Here is a 26,667-nt window from a genome sequence, read left to right on the forward strand (position 1 = left end):
AAAGTTTTACTTCTTTCTTACAAACTGGATACCTTTTATTTCTTGTCTGATTGTTGTGGTTAGGATTTCCAGTAATACATTGAATAAAAGTGGTGATAGTGGACATCCTTGCCTTGTTCCTGACCTCAGGGAGAGAAGGTCTCCATTTTTTTTCCATTGAGTATGATGTTAGTTGTAGGTTTTTCATATATGGGCTTTACTATGTTGAGGTATATTCCCTCCAAACCTACTTTGCTTGAGGTGTTTTATCATAAATGGATGTTATACTTTGTCAGAAGCTTTTTCTGCATCTTAGAAATATGATTTTTATCCTTTCTCTTTTGATTCCCTTTCTCTTCTTGATTACATGATGTAATATATCACATTGATTTTTGTGAACATTGACACACTCTTGCATCCAAGCAATAAATCCCACTTGATTGTGGTGAATGATTTTTTCAATGCATTATTGAATTTTGTTTGCTAATATTTTGTTGAGAGCTTCTGCATCTATATTCACTGTAGTGAATATTGGCCTGTAGTGTTTTTATTTTTTAATTTATTTTAATCAATTTTTTTGGTGGTCTTTCCAGTTTTGGTATCAAGGTAATGTGGCCTCATAGGATGTATTTGGAAGTTTTCTTCCCTCTTCTATTTTTTTTGAATAGTTTGAGAATAATAGGTATTGACTCTTTAAATGTTTGGTAGAATTAACCTGTGAAGCCATCTCCTTCTGGACTTTATTGGGAGTTTGATTCAGTTTCTTTGCTAGTCATTGCTCTGTTCAAGTTTTCTAGTTCCTGCTTCAGTTTTGATAGCTTATAAGTTTCTAGAAATTTATCCATTTCTTCTAGGTTGTCCAATTTATTGGCATATAGTTTTTCATAGTATTCTTACAGTTTGTATTTCTGTGGTGTTATTTCTCCTTTCATTAGTGATTTTATTTATTTGACTCTGCTCATTTTTGATGACTTTGTCTAGAGGTTCATCAATTTGGTTGATCTTTTTTTTTTTAATTTTTTTTTTAAATTTTTATTTATTTATGATAGTCACACACACAGAGAGAGAGGCAGAGACACAGGCAGAGGGAGAAGCAGGCTCCATGCATGGGAAGCCCGACGTGGGATTCGATCCCGGATCTCCAGGATCACGCCCTGGGCCAAAGGCAGGCGCTAAACCACTGCGCCACCCAGGGATCCCTTTTTTAATTTTTTTTTATTTATTTATGATAGTCACACACACAGAGAGAGAGGCAGAGACATAGGCAGAAGCAGGCTCCATGCACCGGGAGCCCGACGTGGGATTCGATCCCGGGTCTCCAGGATCGCGCCCTGGGCCAAAGGCAGGCGCCAAACCGCTGCGCCACCCAGGGATCCCTGGTTGATCTTTTTTAAAGAAATAGCTCTTGGCTTCATTGATCTGTTTTATTGGATTTTTAGTTTCAATATGATTTATTTTTGCCCTAGTGTTTATTATTTCCTTCTTTCTAATGGTTTTGGTTTGTTTGTTTGTTTGTTTGTTTGTTTTCCTAGCTCCTTCAGACATAGGTTAGGTTGTTAGGTTGTTTGAGATTTTTCTTATTGAGATAGGCCTGTATTACTGTACACTTCCCCATTAGAACAGCTTTTACTGCATCTCAGAGATTTTGGACCATTGTGTCTTTATTTTCATTTGATTCCATGCAATTTATTTCTTTGATTTCTTGGTTGACCCATTCACTGTTTAGTAGCATGTTATTTAACCTCCTTGTATTTGTGTTCTTTCTAGTTTTTTTTTCTTGTGGTTAATTTCAAGTTTCATAGTGTTGTAGTCATACAAGATGAATGGTATGGCCTTGGTCTTTTTTAATTTGTTGAGACTTGTTTTGTGTCCTAATATGTGATCTATTCTCAAGAATGTTCCACATGCACTTGAATAGTATGTGTATTCTGTTTTAGAGTAGAATGTTCTAAATATATTTTAAATCCATCTGTTGCATTGTGTCATTCAAAGCTATTGTTTCCTTGTTGATTTTCTGTTTGGATGATGTGAGCATCAGTGTAAGTGGAATGTTAAAGTCTACTACTATTGGATTGATATCAATTAGTTCCTTTGTTATTAACTTTTATGTATTCGGGTGCACAAATATTTACGATTATTATTTCTTCTTGTTGGGTTGTCCCCTTTATTATTATATATGTCCTTCTTTGTCTCTTGTTCCGGTCTGGTTTTTTAATTTTTTTTAAAAGATTTTATTTATTCATGAGAGACACAAAGAGGCAGAGACACAGGTAGAAGGAGAAGCAGGCTCTCTGTGGGGAACCTGATGTGAGAATTGATCCCAGGACCCCAGGATCATGCCCTGAGTTGAAGACAGATGCTAAACCACTGAGCCACCCGGGGAATCTCTAGTCTTTGTTTTAAAATCTATTTTTTTCCAATGAAACAATTGCTACTCTGGCTTTTTCTTTTTGACATCTATTTGCATAATGTTTCTCCATCCTCTCACTTTCAATCTGCATGTGTCTTTAGGTCTGAAATGAGTCTCTTGTAGGTAGCATAGAAATGGGTCTTATTTTTTTATGCACTCTGTTAGCCTATGCCTTTTGATTGGCGAGTTTGGTCCAGTTAATTCAAAGTAATTATTGATATGTATTGCTGTTTCATTACTTGTTTTGTGTTTGTTCTTGTAGCTATTTTCTGATCTTTCACTTTCTCTGTTGTTTGCTGGTTTTCTTTAGTGATATACTTGGATTCTTTGCAGATCTTTTACTGGTTTGCTTTGATTCGTGGTTAACATTAAGTTTGTATTACAACTTCTGCAAATAGCAATCTATATGAAGTTGATGGGCTCTTATGTTGAACCCATTCTTTACTCTTCCTATCCCCCTCCCACCATGTGTTAGGTATATGATGTCATATTTTACATCCTTTCATAAATCCCTAGACTGTTTTTTACAGAAATATTTACTTTTACTTATTTTATGTTTCCTACTTTTCATACTCTCACTTATGATCTTTCTTTTCCACTCAGAGTTCTCTTTAGAAGTTCTTATAGGGCTGGTTTAGTGGTCATGAACTCTTAGTTTTTGTTTAAGAAGCTCTTTATCTTTCCTCCTATTCTGAATGATAGCTTTGCAAAATAGAGTATTCTTGGCTGCAGATTTTTCCCTTTCAGTGCTTTGAATATATCATAACACTCCCTCCCTTCTGGCCTGAAAACTTTTTCCTAGCCTTATGGGGTTCCCTGGTATGTAACTCCCTTTTCTCATTGCTTTTAACATTCTTTATCACTACTTTTTTGCTATTTTAATTACTGTGTGTCTTGATGCGTGGACCTCCTTGGGTTGATGTTTTTTGTGGGGATCTCTGTACTCCTTGATTGGATATATTTCCTCCCCCAGATTAGGGAAGTTTTCACCTCTTATTTCTTCAAATATATTTTCTGCTTTTTCCTTTCTTCTGGGATCCCTGTATTGTGAACATTATTATACTTGATGGATTCCCTGAGTTCCCCAAATCTGTTCTTATTTTGCATAGTTGTTTTTTCTCACTTGTTCAGCCTAATTACTTTCCATAACTCTGTCTTCTAGGTCATTAATTTGTTCCTCTGCTTCCTCTAGTCTCTTATTCTACAAACATATTTTTAATTGCAATTATTGGATTCTTCATCTCTGATAGGTTCTTTTTTGTTCTGTGTAAGGGTTTCACTGATGTCCTCCACTCTTGTCTAGTATCTTCATAATCATTACTTTAAATTACCTATCAGGTTTATTATCTCTATTTCACTTATTTCTCTTGCTATGATTTTGCCCTGCTCTTTGATTTGGGACACATTCCTCTGTCTCCTCATTTTGCCTAACTCTGTGTGTTTTCTGGGTGTTGTGAAAGTCAGCTATGTCTGTTGCTCTTGAAAGCAATGAAACCACACTTTAAATAATAAGGCCATGTTGGTCCTCTTCACAGGGGACTTGCCACTGCCTATAAGATCAGGCCTACCAGGGTTGCTTCATAAAGTGCATGCAGGTGGGGGCAGGGTGCTGCAAGCTATTCCTGTGGGTCCTTTTCCACCAGGATCTTGCAGCCTCTGTGGAGACTGGAGGCCAGCTGGGGCAGCTCTGGGAAGTATGGCAAGTGAAGTCTTGGTGCCACAAGCTATAGGTACCATTCCTTCTCCACAGGGGACACTGTGGAGAGTGGGGTTGCCCATGGCAGCTCCATGAAGTGCATTTGGGTAGGGGTATAGTTTTAACAAGGTGCATGCCTCTTTTGAGGGAGGTAGGAGATGCAGTGTTGGCAGGGTTTGGGTGGATCTTACAGGGAGGGAATCCACAGCACTGGGAGAAGGGTTGGCCCAGCTGGAGGGAGCTGGGCATGGGATAAGCAAGTTTGGTAGTGAGTGCTAGCTGTTTCCTGCAGTTGGCTTGGTGATTATGCTGGAGGTAGGGGAGGGAAATGGTGCCTGCCAGCTCCTTTGTTTCTGGAGAAGTCCCTCAAGGAACTCTGAGATTAGTAACTAACTTTCCTTCTTGTATACCCCAGGCATTTTCAAACTGCTGCTTCTAAACTGTATCTCCTCAGGCTGTTCGTTCTTCTATCTCTTTAAGGGCAAGGACTCAGCTTCCTGTTGGCCCTCCAGTCTTTCCTGGAGCAGCCTGCTGATTTTTAAATTCAACTGGTTGTATGAAAATCAGCTGCTCTGATTTTCAAAGCTGAATGTTATGGGGATTAGTCTTCCCCATGCAGCTTCCCTGGTGTGATTGTTTCTTGTGGCTCTCCTGTGCTTAAAGCTCCCTCTCTTCTCTATCCAGACCCTCTGTGTTTAGCTCTCCACCATGTGTGTGCCCTTCTCACCCTCTTTAATGTGACCTCTTTTTCACATTCAGTTGTGGAGCTTGTTATGCTAGTCTTCAGGTCCTTTTTCAGGTTATTTGCAGTAATGTGAGGGTTATATAGTAGTATATGTGGGTGGACATGAACTTAGGGTCCTGCTATTCCACTATCTTCCCTGGAAGTCTTGCCCTACTAAATTTTTAATTCACCTGGTGTATGAATTCAACTGTCAGTGAATGAATTACATATCTGTGTTAGAAATCATCTTCTTATGACTTATTAAAGAAGGGTACCAATGGGGAATACACAGCATAGTTATTAGGAGTATGGATATAGAGTTACATAGGCTTTCAGATTAGCTCCATTGTTCAGGGGAGAATGACTGGGCAAATTACTTAGTCTCTATGAGACTCAGTTCTTTTTGTATAGGGAGAATGCAAATAATAGCTTATGGTGGTGGAATTTGCCCTTGAATAAAGCTCAAGGTCTCATTTCCTGTGGGTAGAATGGGAATATTTATTGACTGCCTATTGTATATGATGGTGACTGTTGGGATACAGAAAGGAAAGCTACCACCTCTGGTCAAACCTCATACCTGGTGTGGTAGGTAACAGTAGAAGATAAAGGGGATGTTAAATATTAAGTTGGGAGTATGTATAAGCTGCTGAGCTGCAGAAGGCAGGATGGGGTGGGGGGGGAATGTGGAGAGTTGTCAAGGGAGGCTTTAGGGGAGCTATGACATTAGCCACTAGCTGGAACTCAAAGGGTATGTATAAATTGGAAGAGTACTCTGGGTAGAAGAAATAAAATATACAAAGATGAAGAAATATGAGAAGATACTCTCATTTAGGGGATTCCAGGGTAGTGAGTATGATGGGAGCCAGGGGTATAGGACTGTGAACATTAAGGGTTAAACTGAAGGGTATAGCAGAGTTGCTAGATCCAAAAGGGTTGGGTGTGCCTTGTTAAGAGTTGACTTTATCTGGAAGACAGAGGAAAGCTGCCTAATCCAGTTTGGCCTTTAAGGAGATTACCTAAGCAATGGAGTAAAGCATGGATTTGAGTGGAAGCTGGTGAAACCAAAAATCCTGAGGTTATGGTTTCAGTAATTCAGGCTCATGCTAAGGTGGATGCAAAAGAGAAAGCAGTCTACCAAGATTTAGGAAGGAAAGGAAGCACCTAGAAATAGCTTTTATTATGTATGTTGGGTACCTGGGTATGTTGTGGTAAATATGGGAAGGCAGAGATGCCTAAAGGATGCTAAATGGAAAGGTAAAGAAAGCTGGGAAATGCAGGAAGTGCTAACTTGGACACGTGGACTTCAGATATAATAGGGTTAGGTGGCAATTGAACAGTGGACAAGATCACCAAGGGAGAGCAATGTAGCAAGGAAAGACCTGGGTCAAGTTTAGGACCCTTGAGACCACTAACATTGAGACAAGATCCAGAGGAGAAATAACCAGGCAGGTAGAAACAAAACCAGGAAAGTGCTCTGTTGGAGAAGTCAGAGGAAGACCCTGCCAACAGAATCCTATGCCTCAGGAGGGGCTACAGGGAATAGGATGAAAGCTGTAGCTTGACTTTAGTTCGTGGCACTGGTCATCTTGGGAGTAGTTCCGTGGATGGGCACAAAAGACAGATCTTGGTGGATTGAAAAGAGAACTATGAAGAGGTTTAATTCCTTCATACTAAAAATGACATTTAAACCTCCATCTGGCATATCTGCATAGACAGAAATTGTTGTTTTGATGTAGTGCCAAGAGGAAATGGTAGGAGGAAGGTATGATCTGGATTAAAATCTTAACTATTTTTTCACAGGGTTCTGCTTCAAAAACTGCAGCCACATCAGGTAGGAACATATCCAAGCCTGACTCCTCCAATTTAAGGAAAACATCTGGTTCAAAAGCCAAAGCGGGGCCTTCTGTTTCCTGTTTGAGGCGGAATAGTGACAGTAGAAATCTCAATTCTGATCGGGCCTTATCTCCACAGAGGATCAGGCGTGTGTCCAGTTCTGGTAAGAATAAAATAAATCAGTTGTGCCTTATAGCAGTTTATGAATTATTTGAATGTAGGAATAGGCATGTCAAAGAGCAGAAAGAGAGGTTTTGGTTATAAAACTAACACATTCTGTCCACTACAACATTTAGGCTTTTGCTGACCAGCATCTTACACAGGGAAGGTAGAAAAAGAAGTTATAGACATAGCTCTGATCTTTGAGTGATGTAAAGGCTAGTTCAGTGAAAGATATAGGTGTATAAACCAACTTATAATACTAAGAAAAATTATAAGCAAATAATTGGGTCCCTCTTACATACAAATAATTTCAAAATTAGAAAAGTTTTTTTTTGGTAAATGTTTACGTGCTTAATAATACTTAAGTGTTATATCCTGGACTCATGGTGGTGGAAAGAGATTAGTTTTTCCTTAACTTTTACTGAAAGATGTATTTTAAATTTGCAGGGATGTAAGAGTGACTAAGAAGTTAAACTTCGCTAAGATGAACATTTATTTATGTTTATATTTTAGAAGCAGTAATTTCAAATTCCTGCTAGGTTTATGAAGTTGGAGCACTTTAAGAGTAGCTGTTAAGTGTCTTATTAAAATTTGGCAGATGGACAGACTTCTCTGGGTTGCAGATCAGAACAGGAAATGGAAAAGTCAGCCTATGTTGTAGAGACTAAGACAAAAACACTGCTAGCCATTCCAGTTGATTGAGAACACTCTGCAGGGAACAACCTTTATTTTAACAGGTACAACCTTGAGCAAATTAAAGGCAAGCCTGATGGATTTAGAAGTAAGTTCCCTTATAAAAATAGAAACTACTGTTGAATGATGTGGGGGGGGAAGAAAAAGTGCCTCTAGACTGATGTGTCAACACACATGAGAACATTTTGCAGAAACTAACAAAACCAAGCAGATCCCAGAGGATCTCCATACTACTCTACACCTTGATAGTTTTAGGTTTTCTTTTCTAATTCTGTTTTGAGAACTCCTGTTTGAGAAGCCTATAATGAGCAGAAGTAATTTAAGGGTGATTTATTTAGATTCAGGCCTAGCATTAAGATCTTGAGTTTCTGAGGAGCAAAGCCAGGAAGCAGTACGGGGGGAGGAGGAAGGATCTGCAGCACATTTCTATTCCCATCCCTGGAGGAGCTGAATAGGAAGAAAGAATTCACTTGAAGTCGTCTTCATTGGGGAGAAAAACAGAAGAGAAATAATGATCCTGATTATAGATATGCCACCGTTAGGGAGATCAAAGCTTTGGTTCTTATCATTGATGATAGGTAAGCGTAGTGGTGGTTGCCCGATGATGGGGAATTCTCTTCCTGTTTGGATATTAGGAACACCTATGGCTTGGTGGCGCTGCAGAGTCATGGCCGATCACTCCATGGCCTGTAGTTTAGGAGCCCTATATTCTAGTACTACTCCAGCACCAGTGAGCTGCACAAGCAAGTTGTTTATTCACCCTAGGCTTCAGCCTTGCATAGTGAAATACGAGGATTTGAGCATGTAAGGACCTGTCAGCTTTCACAGTCCTTATCTTTCTGGGGGAAGTTTGAGGACTTGCCAAATTTTCTGAGCAGTGGCTACAACTAGTATGATTCTCTAGGCCACAGGATGCTCAAAACTCAGAAAACTGGAAGCACACATACTTTCAGGAGACTAGGCCAGTACCCAGGATAGGATAGACAGTGGTCCCCAGCCATCTGGGGTTCTGCTTTCAATGATTTCAGTTAGCCATAGTCACGCAGGGCACAGAGGCAGGTGACCCTCCTTCTAACGTGTTGTTACAAAGTCAGGAGTAGCCTAACACTGAATCGTAATGCCTAGATCATTCACCTCAATCCAGCTCCTCATGAAGGCATTTTATCAGCTCACCCCTTCACAGGAAGAAGGCTGAAGAGAGAGAGAGAGAGAGAGAGAGAGAGAGAGAGAGAGACCACATTCACATAACTCTTATTATAGTATATTGTTATAATTCTTTTTTTATTCTTTCTGTGTCTCATTTGTAAATTAAACTTTATCACAGGTAGGTATGTATAGGAAAAAAACAGTACACATAGGGCTTGGTACTATCTGTGGTTTCAGCCATCCATTGGTGGTCTTGAAACCTATCCCCTGTGGATGGGAAGATGGGGAGAAGGAAGGCCAACTATATTTTCAAAACTGGGATTCATTTATGTAGGTGATCTGTTCTACCAAAAAGTTAAGCATTTTAAAAGTCCCTTTTCTGTATATTATATAATATCATGCCTTAAGAGAAAGTAGGTCTGTTTACTCTTATGAAAAGACAAGGACATTTATTGAGCTTTGATTAACCTGTATAAAGAAACTTGATAACTAAGTTATGTATTCAAAGTTTTCAATCTGAGTTAAAAACTAAGTTTTCTTTTACTTGGTGGTTTTCTGTGTAGAAATGGAAAAAAAATCCAGAAACTTCATGGATTTGCATTTGAGTTTTTATGTGAACTGTTTGAAGACTAACTTGATTATGCTGTATTAAAAAAAAAAACAGCAACTAGCTTGTGTGGATGCTCACAATAAATTGAGAGGTGTTTGTCGTGGGGGACAGGAAATTTAATCACCACAGAGTTAAAAGTAGAGCAGAAGATCAAGGAGCAAAAACAATGTGCCTTTAGATCATTGAGAGTGTGTTGCCATTTACTGTACAATGTGGTGTTTGTGTATTAGAAAATTGAAACCAAATGGACATCCTCTGTATTCTGTATACAAAGTTACTCTCCTGAAAGGTAAGCAGCAGGAATGTTCCAGCTGACTGGGGTTTTCAATAAATCCTTTCAGAGAACTAAGTAGAAAACCAGATCTGGAATTGAAATAGCCATTTTCTTGAAGCTTTCAACTGAGCAGGAGAAAGAATTATAATTAAACCCAATGGAGCTTTTCCATTTTACTTGTATCTGGAAATGGTGATGTGTACAGCATGATGACCATAGCTAATGCTGCTGTATGATATGTATGAAAAATAAGAAAGTAAATCCTCATCATAAGGGAAAAAATTTTTTTTTGCTTTTTATTGTGTCTGTGTGAGATGGTGGATGCTAATTAAACTTATCGAGGTCACCAATGCACAGTACGTTAAGTCAAGCCATTATGCTCTACTCCTTCAACTTACACAGTGATGTGTGCCAACTAGATCTCAATAAAACTGGAAAAATAATTTTAAAAATCAGGAAATTTGTATGAAACCAGATTATGACCAGTAACAGACCAAATTCCAAGTATCTTTGTTTAGAATATGGATGTGTTTTAACCACTCCAATTAAATAAGATGAGGTAGTGAGGAAAACTAGGATAATAATAATTATAATGCCAGTGAGATAACACACTTACAAAATGCTTATCAAGTTTTAGGCTCTGTCCTAATCATTTCATTTATAGATGTGTTTATCCTCACAGTAGTTTTGTGAGGCTTATTCTCATTTACAGATTGAGGAAAACATCACACAGAAATTGAATAACTTGTCAAGGTTGTGCAGCTAGCAAGTAGCAGAGGTAGGATTCAAACCATGCAGTAGAACTCTGGAGCCCATTCTCCTAAACTTCACATTATCGGTCTAAAGAACTACTCTTGAGGCACCTGTATTGGTCAATTGGTTAAGTGTCTGCCTGCGGCTTAGGTCATGATCTTGGGGTTCTCGGATCGAGCCCTGCATTGGGCTCCCTGCTCAGTGTGTAGTCTGCTTCTCCCTCTGCCCCTCCCCTGTGCCTGTACTCTCTCAAATAAATAAAATCTTAAAAAAAAAAATGCAACCTACTGTAGTAGGACTCTGAGTTTTGAAAGATTAAAATTCTCACACTCAGCTGAGTGCTTTAGAAATTGGCATTTCTCTTTTCAGGGCCTTGGCTTAAAGCTCTGTCATTTTACCATAATTTAAAAGATGTTACATGGTTATTGCAAATTAATGCTGCTAAGGAAATCACCGCACAGTTAAATACTTCATGATTCATCCAGGCATTTTCAGGCCTACCTGCCACCCTCTTGTGAAGGCGGTACCAGTTCTTATCAGGTTTTAGATTATGAATGTGTGTGTTCCTTCAGACACACCTGTAATTGTAATTACCAGCCTGGGCAAGGTAGGATTACGGAAGTGAGACAAAATATACTCCCTGCCCCGTGGATCCTATAACCTACCTGGGGGGGGGGGTAAGTGCATGCTTATGATGCAACCACAGAGCAGCATAAAAAGGGTGTATTAAGGGTGTGGGAAAAAGCCCCTAAGTACTTTAGGACTTTGGGCAAAAGAAGAATGTTCAGGGGTTGGTCTGATTATACCAGAGCCTGAAGAAAGGCCTCATGAAAGAAACAGTCTTTAGTTTTTCTCCTGGAGAAAGAAAAATAACTTTTTAAAAGGATAAACCTTTGTTGTAATTCAGTTTATTGTGGGTTAATAAAATAGATTCTTCTCAAACCAGGAGTACATCCCAAACTTGTAATGACTTGCCTAGCATCATAGGTTTCTGAGCTTTCTTGCTATGTTGTTTTTTGCATAGTTGTGTTTTGCGAACCAATTTTGTCTCTTTAGTGTTAAAAGGGAATTTAAAATTATTTCAATTTTATATCATTTTATGGTGAGGTGAGAGTTTGAGAGAAATAGCTAGCAAAATTATGAGGGGGATACTCACTATAAATTCATAATAACCAGAAATTATCACCTAATAACTTATTCTAAAAACTAATGTGTTAGTTTGGATGTTTCTGTGTTTGCATGTAATTAAAACCCCTTGTAAAAAATATATCCCAAATTTTCTTGGTATAAAAATAATAGTAGTAGTAATGTTTTTGAGGGCCAGTGATGTGCCATGCTCTGTTCTAAGCTTTCTAAAGCCTCACTTCATTTACTCTCACAATTCATGAGGTATAGACAGTATGCTTATCCCTCTTCTGCAGATGAGGAATTTGAAGTTTTGAAATCTTAGTAACTTACACAAAGTTACACAGTTAATAATTGGTGGAGACAGGAAACAGAACAAGCAGTCTGGTGCTGGGGTTGGCCCTCTTGGCCTCTGTGGCGTATATCCAGGAGTCCGACACACTGACTTCCTCGCTTGGCAAGTGTCTAGTGAGTGCCTGCTTGTGCTGGGCATGAAGAAAGGCACAAAACAGATAAATTCTGGACTTTGTGGAGCTTCAGTTCTAGTCAGGCGTGACAGAAAATTAAATAAAATATTTAGAATGTAAGATGATAAGTGCTGAGGAAAAAAGGTTGTGAAGAGAGTTAAATCTTAATATCAGGTGGTTGCAAAAGGCCTCACTGAGCAGGTGACAAATGAACCAGTGCCTGAAGGCACAGAAGGAGGGAGGCATTAGGACATGAGATGACAGGCCTTCCGGGGCAGAGCGAACAGCAAATGCAGAGGTGTAGATGAGGGAGCATTGGGGTGCTTGAGGGACAGAGAGCTGCCCAGTTTGTGCAGTGGGGGGGGGGGTGCAGAGAGTAGCAATGAGGCCAACCAAGTAGGGTCTTACAGGCACCTGGGTGACAAGTGTCTTCTCTTTTATTCCTTCCTGACATTTTCACTGTAAATTCTCCATCTTACAGGCATTCCACTCAGTTCTTACTTGGCAAGTATTTGCAGAGAAGATTGCTTTATAGAATGACACATAATGAGGCTTCATAGGTCACTATGAACTTTCTCTTACCTTATGAATTCAGGAAAAGTCTTGAGAACCTGCTGTGTACCGGGCAGTCTACTAGATTCAGAGAATACAAACATGAAATAATAGGCCTTTATAATGATCTCACTAGTTGGAGGCTGAGGTGGAAAGGGGTATTGAATCACGTCATCTGAATGCAAACTAATTTTTCAAATTGCAGCTGACCTGGCCTGATATCTTGCACTTATTCTGTACTGTAACTATTTTTGTACATGTCTGTCTCCTAAATTGTGAGGTCCATAAGGAAAGTCCAGGTCGTATTTTTATATAATTTTTCAGTGCTCAGCACAGCAGACCTATTACACAACAGGTGTTTAAAAATGTTGTCTGGCCTGATTCAAATGGAGACATCTCTGAAGTACTGTGTGTCCACAGTAAAGGGAACACCACTCACTGGGCCTAAGGGCAGGCAGGAGAATAGTGATGACATTTGTACTGGCCTTGGAATGTGCCCATAGAAGTTTGCCAGACGTGGAAAGTTGCTGGCATTCCCAAGGGTGCAAGTGGAGAGTTATGAAAGGGTATGGTGCGTCTGGAAACACCGAGGGCAGGTTGGCATGCCTTGAACAGATGGAGTGTTGGGGTAAGTGGTGGATGAGTCCCATAGATGGTTGAGGTCAATCAGTTCTTTCGTAGTCGAGACACAAACTTGTAAGAGTCATGCCAGGATGTGGGAATAGGAAGCAGGGTGAAAATATCAAAAATGTTTTGGAAGAAGAGGGTCTGCTAAGCTTCTGTGGGTGGCAAATAGTCCCACATGTCTCCTCTGTTTGCTTTTTGGGTGGCCATGAAGCGAGATGGAGAAATAGTAAGAAGAGATTATCAGGAGGAGAAAGAACAATGGGTTTAGTTGGGGGCATGTTGAATATGAAGAGACTGAGAAGCACCTCAGAGAGTGTGTGAATGTTTCAGGTTTAAGAGGATAAAAATGTGTAGAGAGCTAGGAAGCATGTAGGAAAAGACCTGATAAAGATCAAAGCAGGGACATCTGGGTGGCTCAGCGATTGAGCATCTGCCTTTGGGTCAGGTCATGATCCCGGGGTCCTGGGGATCGTGTCCCACATTGGGCTCCCTGCGAGGAGCCTGCTTCTCCCTCTGCCTCTCTGTCTCTTGGAACGTAAATAAAATCTTTAAAAAAAAAAAACGGGGCCGGGGGAGCGGATGGCTGATGGTCAGCTACTGAAGCATTGGAATGCGTCCAGGGTACAGGCAAGTTAAGCCTTAGAAATAAAGGGAATGCAGCAGTGTGTCGGTATAGACCTACCTGGAGATCAAGTGGGGAATTTTGAGTCAAGTGTCAGAATAGCAGTGGTGGATAATGGACCGAACAGTTTCCTCCTTCATATTGGCCAGCTCACTTTTCTGAGGTTAGGTGGTATCTTTGAAGTGAGTTTGTGTAAGATCTGTTCACATATTTATTTTTGTAACCTTTGAAAAGGAAGTAAACTGAAGATGATGTTTGCTTTTGAGTCTCCATGACCTCATCAAAAGAAGCTCTGCTGCTGAGCCTTGGCTTCTGATGAGCCAGGATGCTCACCATGTGCCTTTTCCCACTGGAATGCCAGTGAGCTCATTCACCACCACATAAGTAAATCTGTTGACAAACCTATGAAGACCCTTGTTCATCCTCTTTGTATGGTAGCTGGGGGAAAGGATGCAACTCTTTTAAGTTTCCCTTGAGTATATTATACTCTCGAGTTTATTATACCTTTAGTTGTGGGACACATATTCTCAGGCCCGTGACCATGGAAGTTATTTTGGTTTCATTTCCACGTGAAGCAAGAGACCTCTTGTGAGCACACTTGCAGAGGCAGGTACGGACAGTATCACCATGAACACTGGGCTTCTATGCAACTCAAGCCCTCGTGAGAACCTTGCTCTGTGGGATGTTCTTGTTTCTCTGTCAAATTACCACCCTCTTAATACTTGCTGTGTTTTTATTATGACTCACCTGTACTACTGTGACTTTGTTTTTGCATTTACTCGAGTTTAAGCTGCCGTTTCTTATGCCTTACTAATACAACCTCGTCTTGGCTAACTCAAGAGTGTGGACTATGAAAGTCACATTTTGCAGTACATATATATAGAGGGCTACTGAAATTCTGTGTTTTGGAAGATAATTCATTCACCTGACAGCTTGGGAGTGTGTGCTCTGTAAGTCGTACTGGGGACCCAGAGGAATTGTGGGATAAGTAAGACATGGTGTTTACCTCAGCTATGACCAGTCAGGTAGAGGAGGTGATGAGTTCATTCCTTATCATGTGTATCCTTAGGATACTTTAAAGAAAACTGTAGGATTTCAGAATAGGGTAAAATTAAAATAAAATTAAAATACCAAAAAAATTAAAAATACCAAAGTTTGCTGAAAATTTTTTGCTAGAATATAGATAATTCTATAAGATGATTGAAGTATACCCTTAAAATATAAGTACCAGTCTTGGTTTAGTGTTGATGCTTTCTGCTGTTTAATTTTTGCCATTAAGACTCTAGAAATACAGGGATGCCTGGGTGACTCAGTGGTTGAGCATCTGCCTTCCACTCAGGTCAGATCTCAGAGTCCTGGGATTGAGTCCCACATTGGGATCCCTGCAAGGAGCCTGCTTCTTCCTCTGCATATGTCTCTGCCTCTCTGTCTCTCTCGTGGGGGGGGGGGGGAGGAAAAGTCTTTTAAAAAAAAGGACTCTAGAAATACAACTAAAAAGGATACATCTGGATTGAGGTAATTTTTAGGACTTAACTGATATACTAGGAAGTAGAAATGAAGGGACAATTAGAGTTCAGAGTATGGAATGTAGAGATTGAAGGACCAAGTCAATAAAAGTAATTGGAAATACAGAGGAGGGCAGCTGGGCCCCAATCCATTGGTGTTCTGGCCATCAGCGGGTCCAGACAGAGCCCAGGTCAATGGGCTCAATGTCAATGTCAGGAAAGGAGAAACGTGGTCTCAGGCAAAGGAAATCTTATTTTACCTCTCTTGTATCTTGAAATTAACCAGTTAATTTGGATAGCTCATCAGGTTTCTGCGGCCCCCTTCCTAGTAGGCTATTTTTTTTTTAAAGATTTGTTTATTTTTGAGAGAGTGAGAAGAGAGAGCGCAAATGTGTGAATGCATGCAGGAGGGGCAGAGGGAGAGAGAATCTCAAGCAGTCTCCCTGCTGAGTGCAGACCCCTGCGTGAAGCTGGATCCCAGGACCCTGAGATCATGACCTGAGCTGAAACCAAGAGTTGGATGCTTAACTGACTGAGCCACTCAGGCACTCCCACCCCTGCTAGTAGGCTATTTTAAAAGTATAACTCTTTCAGTGAAAAGTGAGAAAGAAAAAAAAAATCACTCTTGATTTCATTAATGCCAAATACTTCTAAATTTCATAATAAATGATTCAATACCTTTTCTTTTTGCATTCTCTCCTGTATGTGTGCTTAAATATATTTAATGGAGACAGTTCCCACTGTTTCAGAAATCCCGCACCTAATAGGCACTTAATGAGCTGATTGAATTTTTCTTCACTTAAGAGGTGGAGTGCCAACTTTCCTAGATTCTTAAGTTCTTATTCTTTAATAACATGATTTTAAATGACCTTAAAATATTTCATTATTGAAATGCCATATATTTCTTCAGACTTCTTTGAATGTCCGGTTGTTTCAGGTTTTTTTAAGATTTATTTTAAAGAGGGATCCCTGGGTGGTGCAGCGGTTTAGCGCCTGCCTTTGGCCCAGGGCGCGATCCTGGAGACCCGGGATCGAATCCCACATTGGGCTCCCGGTGCATGGAGCCTGCTTCTCCCTCTGCCTGTGTCTCTGCCTCTCTCTCTCTCTCTCTCTCTCTGTGACTATCATAAATAAATAAAAATTTAAAAAAAAAAAAGCTTTTTTTTAAAAAAAAAAAGATTTATTTTAAAGAGTGTGAATGAACATAGTGAGAGGGGAAGACAGAGAATTTCAGACTGACTCCATGCTCAGCTCGGAGCCAGACGTATGGCTCGATCTCACGACTCTGAGATCACAACCTGAGCTGAAACCAAGAGTTAGACATAACTGACTGCGCCACCCAGGCACCCCAATATTTTGTTTTTATAGTGCATGAAACAATTCCACACTGAAGAACTTTGTACATGAGTATAGAGCTGGTCAGATAAATTCCTTGGATACATTCCTTTAGATGGAATCAGAGGGTGTGAGCATTTTTAAGACTTTTGATACATGTTGCCAAATTGCCCTTCAGAAACATCATACAAGTTGGTGCTCCTACTCTGAGTATGTAAGTGTTTTCCAACACCCTTGCCAGTATTTTGACATTGCTAACACTCTTTTCAAATGTTTACTGTTTCAGAAAGTGCAAAACGGTATCTTATTTTAATTGTCATATGCTTGGCACTAAGTCTTTATTGAGTAAATGTAGACTTGGTGATCAAAGTGCTGAGGTACAGAAGTGAATACAAGATAAAACCATGCCCTCTTTGAAGTTACATTCTGGTGGGAGAGACAGGTAATAAATACATAAGTAAAAGTATATAGGATGCTTGATAATCCATAGTACTAAAAAGGGATGACTCTACACACTTTGGGTGCAAACAGTGGAAGGCCAATGTTTCCATCCACTGAGATAGGTATAGATGGTGGTGACACAGATATTGGGAGATGGGTAGCAAGAACCAAGCTATAGAGATACTAAATTGAGATGAATAACTTATAAGTGAAGATGTAGAGTAGAAACTGAGATATACAAGTGTAGAGTGCATAGAAGTCTGATCTACAGGTATAAATTTGGGATTCATCAATATTTAGGTGGTATTTAAAACTGCCAGACTGGATAAGACCACTAAGAGATGCACAGAAGAGAACAGGTCAAGGATATCACTGGGGAACTCCTAAATTTTAAAGGATTAGGGAGATAAGGAGGAATCACAAAGGAGACCAAAAAGAAACAGCCAGGAGGGTAGGAGGGAGTCAGTTAAGAGTGTTGTTCTGGAAGCCAAGTAAAGAAAACCTTTCAAGGAGGAAGGAGGAATCAACTGCATCAGATGCTGAGAGAGGAACACTTGGTAGTTAAGAATGCCATTTGGTTCGAAACAGAGGTTGTGTGTTTAACAGAAAGTCTAGAGATGGTAGGTCTAGGTTTGGTGATTCAATAATGTCATCTTCCTGATGCAGCATGTTGTTTTGTCAGTGACTTCAGTTAAAATGTGGTCGCTACGAGTTCCAAGTGCTAAGTCCTCCTGCTACTATGTAAAAGGCTAAAGGTGAAGGACAACATCCTAGAGTTGAAGCTTACTCCCGGCATGTGTGCCTATCTCTATCTGGGAGGAAAAATTCTGTTCAGCACCTTACGTCTAACCCTTGTGTCTTTAAGTCATATTGGCACAGACCAAGATGCATGGTCACTCCAACTTGAAGAAAGATTGGGAATGCAAGAATTAGGGTTTTTAAATCTTTCTATACTGTGTGAGCAATGGAAATGGGGGTGAAGGATGGCAGTTGGGGAGCCAGGAAAGATGCTAGACACAGTAAGGTTAAACATTTTTAAAAATTATATGGACTACTTTTATTTACTGTTTCATTAAGAGCTTTTGCTCGCTTACATTTGGAAGCATACGATTCTTTGTTTTGATATTGTTCATTGTCCTTTGTCTTGTGTTTTATTAATTTCCTTTTTTTTTGTATATGGTGACTTAAATTTTTCAATTTTTTTATATGGTCCAATATGTTTTCCTTTAATTTTGCTTATGTTTTTATGCTGAACAAGACCTTCTCTATTGAAAGAGACTAATCTATATTGAGTTATTACAGCTAATTTGTATGGTTTTGTTCTAAACTCTTTATAATCCTATTTTATTTTTTGTGGTGTGTGTGTGTGATAAGACTAGTGGCTAAATATTTAGGTCACTTAAGATGTTCCAAGTATTGTTCTAAGCATTTTAAAAATAAAAATTATTTAACTTTTAAAAGAAGGCATAAAGTAAGTAACCCTATAATCATGCCCATTATTTCATATGTGAAATAACAGCACAGAGAGGCTAGTTAACCTGCTCACAGCTGGTGTGTGCTGGAACTGGGTTTAAAACCTAGGCATTCTGGATCTGGAAAGTTCACTTTTAATCACTACATCATACATGCTTCTCAAATTGTAATTTTTAAAAATTCAGTTGTCTTAAAACTACAAATAAATCTCTTATTTGAAAAACTCTCCCTTATCCTATTCTAAATTTTTATATTTCTGGGATTTATACAGCAGTTTATTAATCTGTCAATATAGTTTTGTGCCAACAACAGACTATTATTTTGTAACATCCTATAATAACTAATAACACAACCTCTTAATTTTTTTTATTGTGGTTAAATTTGTCACATAAAATTTACCATTCTAATCATTTTTTTTTAATTTTTATTTATTTATGATAGTCACAGAGAGAGAAAGAGAGAGAGGCAGAGACACAGGCAGAGGGAGAAGCAGGCTCCATGCACCGGGAGCCCGATGTGGGATTCGATCCCGGGTCTCCAGGATCGCGCCCTGGGCCAAAGGCAGGCGCCAAACCGCTGCGCCACCCAGGGATCCCCATTCTAATCATTTTTAAGCTTGTAGTTCAGTGGTATAAAATAGATTCCCTCTGTTGTGCAAGAGTGACCATCATCCCATCTCCAGAACTTTTTTTCCCCCACTGAACCTCTTTATGCATTGAAGACTAACTCATCGCTCTCCACCCCCTTAGTCTCTGGCAATCACCATTCTATGTCTCTGAATTTGACTCTCTACGTGCCTCATATAAGAAGAATCGTGTGATATCTGTTCCTTGTGAGGGGCTTATTTCACTTAGTATAATGTCTTCAACTTTCATCCATATCCTAGTATGTGTCAGAATTTCCTTCCTTTTTAAAGGATGGAATAATATGTCATAGTACATATGTACCACATTTTGTTTATCCATTCCTCTGTCAGTGGACAACTTGGGTTGTCCATTGGAACAACTTGGTATATACCTAGAGGTGGAATTAGTGGATAATATGCTAGTATATTTTTCGTTTCATTTTTCAAATGGCCATACCGTTTTCCACAGCAACTTCACCATTTTACTCTATAAGCAATGCACAGAATTCCAACTTCTTCACACTGAGCATCTTTTCAAGTGTTGTTGGCCATTATATATATTTTCTTTGGAGAAAGGTCTGTTCAAGTACTTTATCCAATTTTTTTTTAAATCTGAGTTTTCTGTTCTTCAGCTGTCATCCCCTCATGTTTATATTCCAGAATTTTTAGCTATTCTTAGTTACTTTAAACTAATTTAAATGGTTTTCTAAAAATTTTCCCAAATCCCCCTTTAAAGTAATCACATGTATTTAGATTGGAATACAATTCAATTAATATATTAATTCAGGGAATAATTAACATGGATATTCACTTATTCAAATCTTTTATGTCCCTCATTTAAATATTTTTTTGTCATAGCCCTTTTTGATAAATTTATAGAAATAGTGTGTACATGTACATGTCTCTGTGTGCAAGGATTTTTATTGCTAAAGTAAAGGATCTTTTTTCCATTTGCTGCTACATTGAAAAGCTGTTTTACAGTATTGATTTTTATAAGCAACTTATCAGGTTTATTTATGTAGTTTTTAGACAATAACACTTACCATTGAAATTAAATTTTTCTAACATCTACATTAGTATTAATGAGAAAACGTGGTCCTTTTGGGTTAAGTAAAAATGAACCTGCAGCCACAGTTTTGAACATAATTCATTTCTCCCATAACTTATTTTTTATCCCTTTGGGTAGACTGATCTTAGCTTTATAATAATCCCCAGCTACTGTAGATAATTACCTAAAGGTCACTTTTTCTATAGACTTGTGCTAAAACCGCCCAAGTTATAATTATAGCTATAAACATATTCTCATCTTTTAACTGTCTATTTGGCACTTTCTCTTCCTGACTAGTTAATGGCCCTACCTTATTGATACTTATTATATTTTATAAAATAACTTATATTTAAACTATATATGTTAATGTGTAGTTTCTGTATTCTAGACTGGCCTTGGCAATTGTTGCCTTGTCCAGTGAAAATCTCCACGGCCTCCAGCGCTGGCAAGTGTGCTAGCCTCCTGAGCCCTTCTCTGATTTCAGACTTGAATTCAAACTCTTCCTGCTGGTTGGTTAAGCACGCCACCACCCCTTGATCAAACCCCAGGGCAAATGCCAAGAAAACTGCAGTCCCCTGCCTTCTCAGTCTTCCCACCACATCCCACCCACAACAGTTAAGCGCTGAAGTTCTTAGCCTGGTATTTCATGCCATCCTGAACAGTAAACTGCCTACCTTTCCAATGTCATCATCTTCTTCCCCATGATACCTGCATACCTAGTATGCCTCGTAAACCACAATCCTGTTAAAAAAATTTTAATGAGATACTATGTATTCTCTAGTATTCATAATTATTACTGAAAATATTTGGCAGTGATTTCTATAGAAAGATGTCAGGTGTTTCTAGCACACTATACATCTATGCTTTGGGATTACCTTACTTTGCAGTTACCTTACTATGCAGAGAAGTAAATGCTTCTATAGCGTCACCCCCCTTGTGAATCTGTTGTCCAGATTTTTATTAAGATCTGTATCTTCTAATAGAGATTACATAGCAGTTAAGGTTTCATGTTTTTATTATTATTATTGTCAGTTCCTTGAAACTTCTTCAGAACACTTAAATTTAATCAAATGTGAAGAACAGGTCATTTGGCTTACTGCTGAATCATCTCGTGAAAAATATATTAAAGCTGAATTCTCCTGGTCTGGTTGAGAGTTCAGAGAGGAGAACTTGCTTTGACGGGTAGATACTTCTGTGGCCTGGAAAACTGCTCTTCTTCTTTGAAGGCATTTTGCAAGCTTCTGGGACCCACCGTCTTTCCCAGCCTTCCTGTCAAGAGCAGAGGAAGCCCGGCTGGAGCTGAGAGAGGACACTGTACACCTGTGAATGCCCTGGGAGCTTTGTCCTGGACAATGAATCCTTTAATAGAAGTGTCGAAACAAAGGAGTACCATTCAGGAGTTACTTCTTTGGCTTTAATTTTGAGTCCTAGGAACACACCATTATGGTCTCATGAAGAACTTTCCAGTAGCAAAGGGACTGTTTTCATCATAACCATATAAAAGCCTCAATTAGGCCATTGATGTCTTTGTTGTGTTTTTCTTAGTAAAATTAATGGGAGTGAAGAATACTGATGCTTGCAGAAGCACAGGAATAAAAAAATGATTAGACTCTCCTTACTTTAATTGTTCCAATTTATCTTTTCTTGGTTTATCTGTTTTGAACATCATTTATCTGATTAAATATTTGACTCTACTGACTTTAATAATATCTATTAGTGTTTTAATGTTTTATGTTAGCTTTTATGATAAAATATGCTTATTATCAAAAGAAAATACACATGGAGTAATAATAAGCATATAAAGTGTGAAGGGAAAATTGCCTATTTCTGCCTCTTTCCTTCCTCTTTCCTCTGTGTGCCACTGTGCTGCATTTCATAACAGCCTCCTAAGATCCTGGCAAATCTTCTGGAATTTTTGGATATATAGGTAAGTGTGAGCTTAAAAAATAGGGTAATATTAATATCTTTTCTCCACTTAATAAATCATTTTATTAGATTTTTAGTTTTACAAGACATCCCTTAATGATGTTTTGCTGTTAAATACAGCACGTTTAATTGGATTTTCCAAGGTGGATGTCCAAGTACATTGCTTGTTAATGAAGCCATACTTTAAGCCCAATAGACTCTCTGTATTACTGTCTGAGGCTAAGTGCAAATGGTGTTCCTTCAATGTTTCCTGTAGACAAAAGATGGTAATAATTACAGGGTCAAAACAAATCTGTTGTCTCTGTGGAAGATTATGCTAACAGCTTAAGTTTAAAAAAACCACTGAGGCTTGTGATACCTCTGCAGGTAGGTCTTAAATCTTGATGGTTTACATCTAGGGTGGGTTACATGCTGTGAAGTGAAAGGGTAAATACTACCGCTCTGAACTGTAAGAACAGTCCTATAAGGATTTCCTTGTTGAAGAATTTGGTGTGCAGGTGACTCAGTCTCTCAGTCCACTATTGCCACATCTTTTCATATTAGTTATGTTGTATATGTTTTACTGCTTCTTTAGATGAAGTCTAATTACAGGTACCTGAGGTCAACTTTGCTCTACAGTTAAACATTAGGACTGTTGGTAAAACAGTGAAATACCTTGGTCGTATCTCCACTGTGTTTACCATTGCACTAGGGGAGCCCCCTTCTAGAAAGAGGAGCTCAGGAGGCCTCCAGCCTAATGCTTCTGTTCTGCTGCTGAGTAGAGAGAACTCTGGGCTGGTAGTGGTAGGTTGCCTGCCTTCCTGGCATCACTGTCACTACTTCGGTGTCCGACCCGAGGAAGCCGTTTAACTACCCAAGTAGCTCTCTCCTCTGTGAGCTGGAAATAGTAATGGCAGTGCACTGTTAGGATTATTCTGAGGTTCAAAGGTGTTGATTCTGTGGTGATGGAGGCTTTGTTTAGTACCCTTACTGTCCTCCAGTCAGACTAATGGCCCAATGGGGAAGTCTTTTGCTAAGACTACAAGTTGCTATTAAGTGGAGGGTGTGGATCTGGGTGGGAGGGACAGTGAGCCATGTGAATGTGGTAGGGCAGGTCATGGCAATCACAGGCTGACGGGGTGACCTTGCTTCTGGTGCCTGGCTGTTTGTTACAGTCAGAAAGGGTGCAGGTCTGTAGTAATTCTGAGGCATGCTGGGAAATGTCTGTAAACCCACGATGCTGTCAGAAACAATGCTATGAAACATCCTTTTCTGAAAGACAAGTTGAGTTCCCAAACTTCTGTGGCCTTGACTATACTGTGGCTGTAGCCTGGAAATTTTCATCTGTTACTTGCTCTATCTACCTTACTTACTATTTCCAGTGATGATGCAGACTCATCATATGTTTTTGCTCTCAAGGGTCCCTAATTTACTAAATGCGTATTCTCAAAGATATGTTTCTGTATCTCCAAAAGCAAGTAAAACTGGTGGCTAGATATATATTTAAAAATCAAATGAATATTTGAATATCTGTTACTTGCTAATTATTATAAGGACTATAAAGGAAAATGTTTCCTTTTATCTAGTTAATAGACTGAAGAGTCTATTAATATTAACAAAGGACAAATAAGCTTGTAAAAATTAAGTGTTTAATGCTTCATTGTAGATGACAGAAGGTATTATCAGAATTTATTTACTCCTGGCCTTTGAAAAAAATTAATAGCTATTATTATCATCTGTATAATTCTACATCTAGTTTTTTCTAAGTTGATTGAAGTCTGACAATTAAAATTGTAAGACATTTAAAGTGTACACTGTGGTGATTTGACATAACAGAATGACTTTAGTTATGGAGTTAATTAACCTATCCCTCACCTCATGTATTTCTCTCTCTCTCTCTCTCTCTCTCTTTTTTTTTTTGGTTGATGTCCTTTAAGTTCAGCTCTTAACAAATTCCAATTATATAATACAGTGTTATCAGCTATAGTCACCATTTTACATTAGATCCTCAGACTATCTTCTTATAGCTGAAAGTTTGTCTCCTTCCACCAACTTCTCCCTATTCCCAAACCTTACTCTTGGCCTTAAAATAAAAATTCATTCAGCGAATATTTATTAAATCTTACCCCATACTAGACACTTTGCTAGGTCCTGAGAGACAGATGGAATTGGGTCTTTTTCCTGTTCTCAGGGATCTTAGAGAGTAGTCTGAGAGCCCTACTGAAACATGCTGTGGTGGAAGCAAGTGCTGGCGTGGTAAAGGAAGGTATGGCCCATGGCACACTTGGGAGGGTGTGGTTTTACAAAGAAGTTAGGATTCTCAACAGTGTTTCTCATACTTACGTGTATTTGAATCACCAGGATATTTTGTTAAAATGGAGGTTGTGATTCAGATCTGGAGTAGGGGCTACAAATGAGTGGCAAGGATTTAAAAGAGCTGTCAGCTTTGTATTCACCAGGCAAGGGAGGGCACCAGATGGAAAAGAGGCTAGTTCATTCACAAAGATGGGCATAGCTGAAGAATAGAGTAAAAATAAAAAGGCCTGCAGAAATAAGGTGGTGTGTGTGCACGTGTAGGAATAGGAGCATGGCAAAGCATAGTGGGGGAGAAGTTGATTGGAATCAATCCTAGGACTGCCATTTCCACCTTTAAAATTAAATATTAAGGTTAAAAATAAGATTACCCTGTAGATAATGGGGAGCCACCAATTTTAGACTGGGTCATGACCGGTTTTTCATGTTCAGGAGATCAACATTATGGACTTGGAAAAAGTGGATGGACATAACTTTAGGAGTCTAATGTAGTTGTTGAGGCAAAACATTAAGGGGGTGAATAAGGATTAGTAGGATTTGGATTGAGAGGAAGACGACCTCCTCGAAAAGAAATGATGTGCCTCATGAGACTAGAATAGTACTTCCTCGGGGATCCCTGGGTGGCTCAGTGGTTTAGCACCTGCCTTCAGCCCAGGGTGTGATCCTGGAGTACTGGGATTGAGTCCCACATCAGGCTTCCTGCATGGAGCTGGCTTCTCCCTCTGCCTGTGTCTCTGCCTGTCTCATGAATAAATAAATAAAATCTTAAAAAAAATAGCACTTCCTGGTGTCAGCAAACTACATTGATCGGAGCAGAGCATATACCCCTGTAAAAGAATAGCGTGTATAAAATTAGTCATGGGAACCCTCACTATAATGAAATTGGAAGTTTGGGCAGGGGGAGCTCTCCTGCCCTACCACCACTTTGTCAGTAGCAATACCAACGAGAAGACTAACTTGCAAGCAGATGCTATTGTCTCTGCAGGAGGAAGTCCTCCACCCCCACCCCACAAACAACCCAGCCAGTGAAAAGCCTTTATATATCCAGCTCCCAACTTACTCCAGCAGACTTTTTATTTATAACATCCTTCCCAACTTCCCATTGCCCTCTCCTATGTTCGAGGGACCTGCATATGGCTTTGCCATGGCTTGCTGGTCTTGAGTTGCAATTCTTTATTACCAAATAAACTCTTCTTTTGCTAATAAAATAACTGGCCATTTGATTTTTATAGTTATTAAGCACAAGGATATGGCTGGAGATATGTAGAACTTCAATGTGTGTGACTTTAAATGCTGGATCTAAGGAGTTGAAGCTCCTTCTCTATTAAGATGAAATTTTTATGAGCATAATCACTGAACTTCTACAAAGCAATGAGCATCACTTCCCAGAAATACTACTCCACTCACTTATGGGGCCATTAGGAATATATGACACCATCTTTTTCATCTAAGTTTTTTCAGCTCTTCATATTTTTCAGTGGCGTAATACTATAGTATTGAGAGTCTTCATGTTAGATCATATGGGGATGTGAGGAAGAAAGGATGATTCCAGGGTTTTGAGGCAGGGAAAAAGGAAAAATGGATTTATAATTAGCAGAAAAAGGGAGAAAGGCATCTAAGTGTTGAAATTGAAACATTCAGCAAGGAATTTAAAATATGAGTGGCATTAGTATCCAGAAAGGATAAAGCTGCAGGTGAGAATTTGGGATGCATCCATATGGACAAGGGTTAGAGTAAAATAAATGAAGATTCTGTGAGAGATAGGAAAGAAGAAAGTTGTAAGGGTTGAATTTGGGAAATGCCCATAATCAGGTAGCAGGTGTGAGCATCAGGATTGTGTGGTTTCAGATATGCCAGAGAATATGAAGCATACATATTTCATTGCTAAGTGGAAATGCTTCTGCAAGAAATTTTTTTTTTGCTATTTTTTAAATAGGAGTTCGATTTGCCGACATACAGTATAAAACCCAGTGCTCATCCCGTCAAGTGCCCCCCTCAGTGCCCGTCACTCAGTCACCCCCACCCCCAGCCCACCTCCCCTTCCACTACCCCTGTTCGTTTCCCAGAGTTAAGAGTCTCTCATGTTCTGTCTCCCTCTCTAATTTTTCTCACTCATTTTCCCTCCTTTCCCCTTTATTCCCTTTCACTATTTCTTATATTCCTTGTATGAATGAGACCATATAATCTTTGTCCTTCTCTGATTGACTTATTTCACTCAGCATAATACCCTCCAGTTCCATCCACGTTGAAGCAAATGGTGGGTATTTGTCGTTTCTAATGGCTGAGGAATATTCCATTGTATACATAAACCACAGCTTCTTTATCCATTCATCTTTCGATGGGCACCGA

General features: G+C 39.2%; 1 protein-coding gene across 3 annotated transcripts in view; it reads left to right on the forward strand.

Moving 5' to 3' along the window:
• The window catches only part of MTUS1 (microtubule associated scaffold protein 1), a 161,573-nt gene that overhangs the window by 54,600 nt on the left and 80,306 nt on the right, over positions 1–26,667 (forward strand). For 2 of the 3 annotated variants that reach the window (XM_055334607.1, XM_055334608.1), the window contains exon 3: positions 6,610–6,805. In XM_055334607.1, the coding sequence (XP_055190582.1) occupies positions 6,610–6,805 (196 nt within the window). Of the gene's footprint in view, positions 1–6,609; positions 6,806–12,972; positions 13,053–26,667 lie in introns of those variants that run through there. The other variant, XM_055334609.1, reaches the window with a different exon arrangement.

Source organism: Nyctereutes procyonoides, unplaced genomic scaffold (assembly GCF_905146905.1).
Source record: "Nyctereutes procyonoides isolate TBG_1078 unplaced genomic scaffold, NYPRO_anot_genome, whole genome shotgun sequence".
In the NCBI taxonomy this organism is placed as follows: domain Eukaryota; kingdom Metazoa; phylum Chordata; class Mammalia; order Carnivora; family Canidae; genus Nyctereutes; species Nyctereutes procyonoides.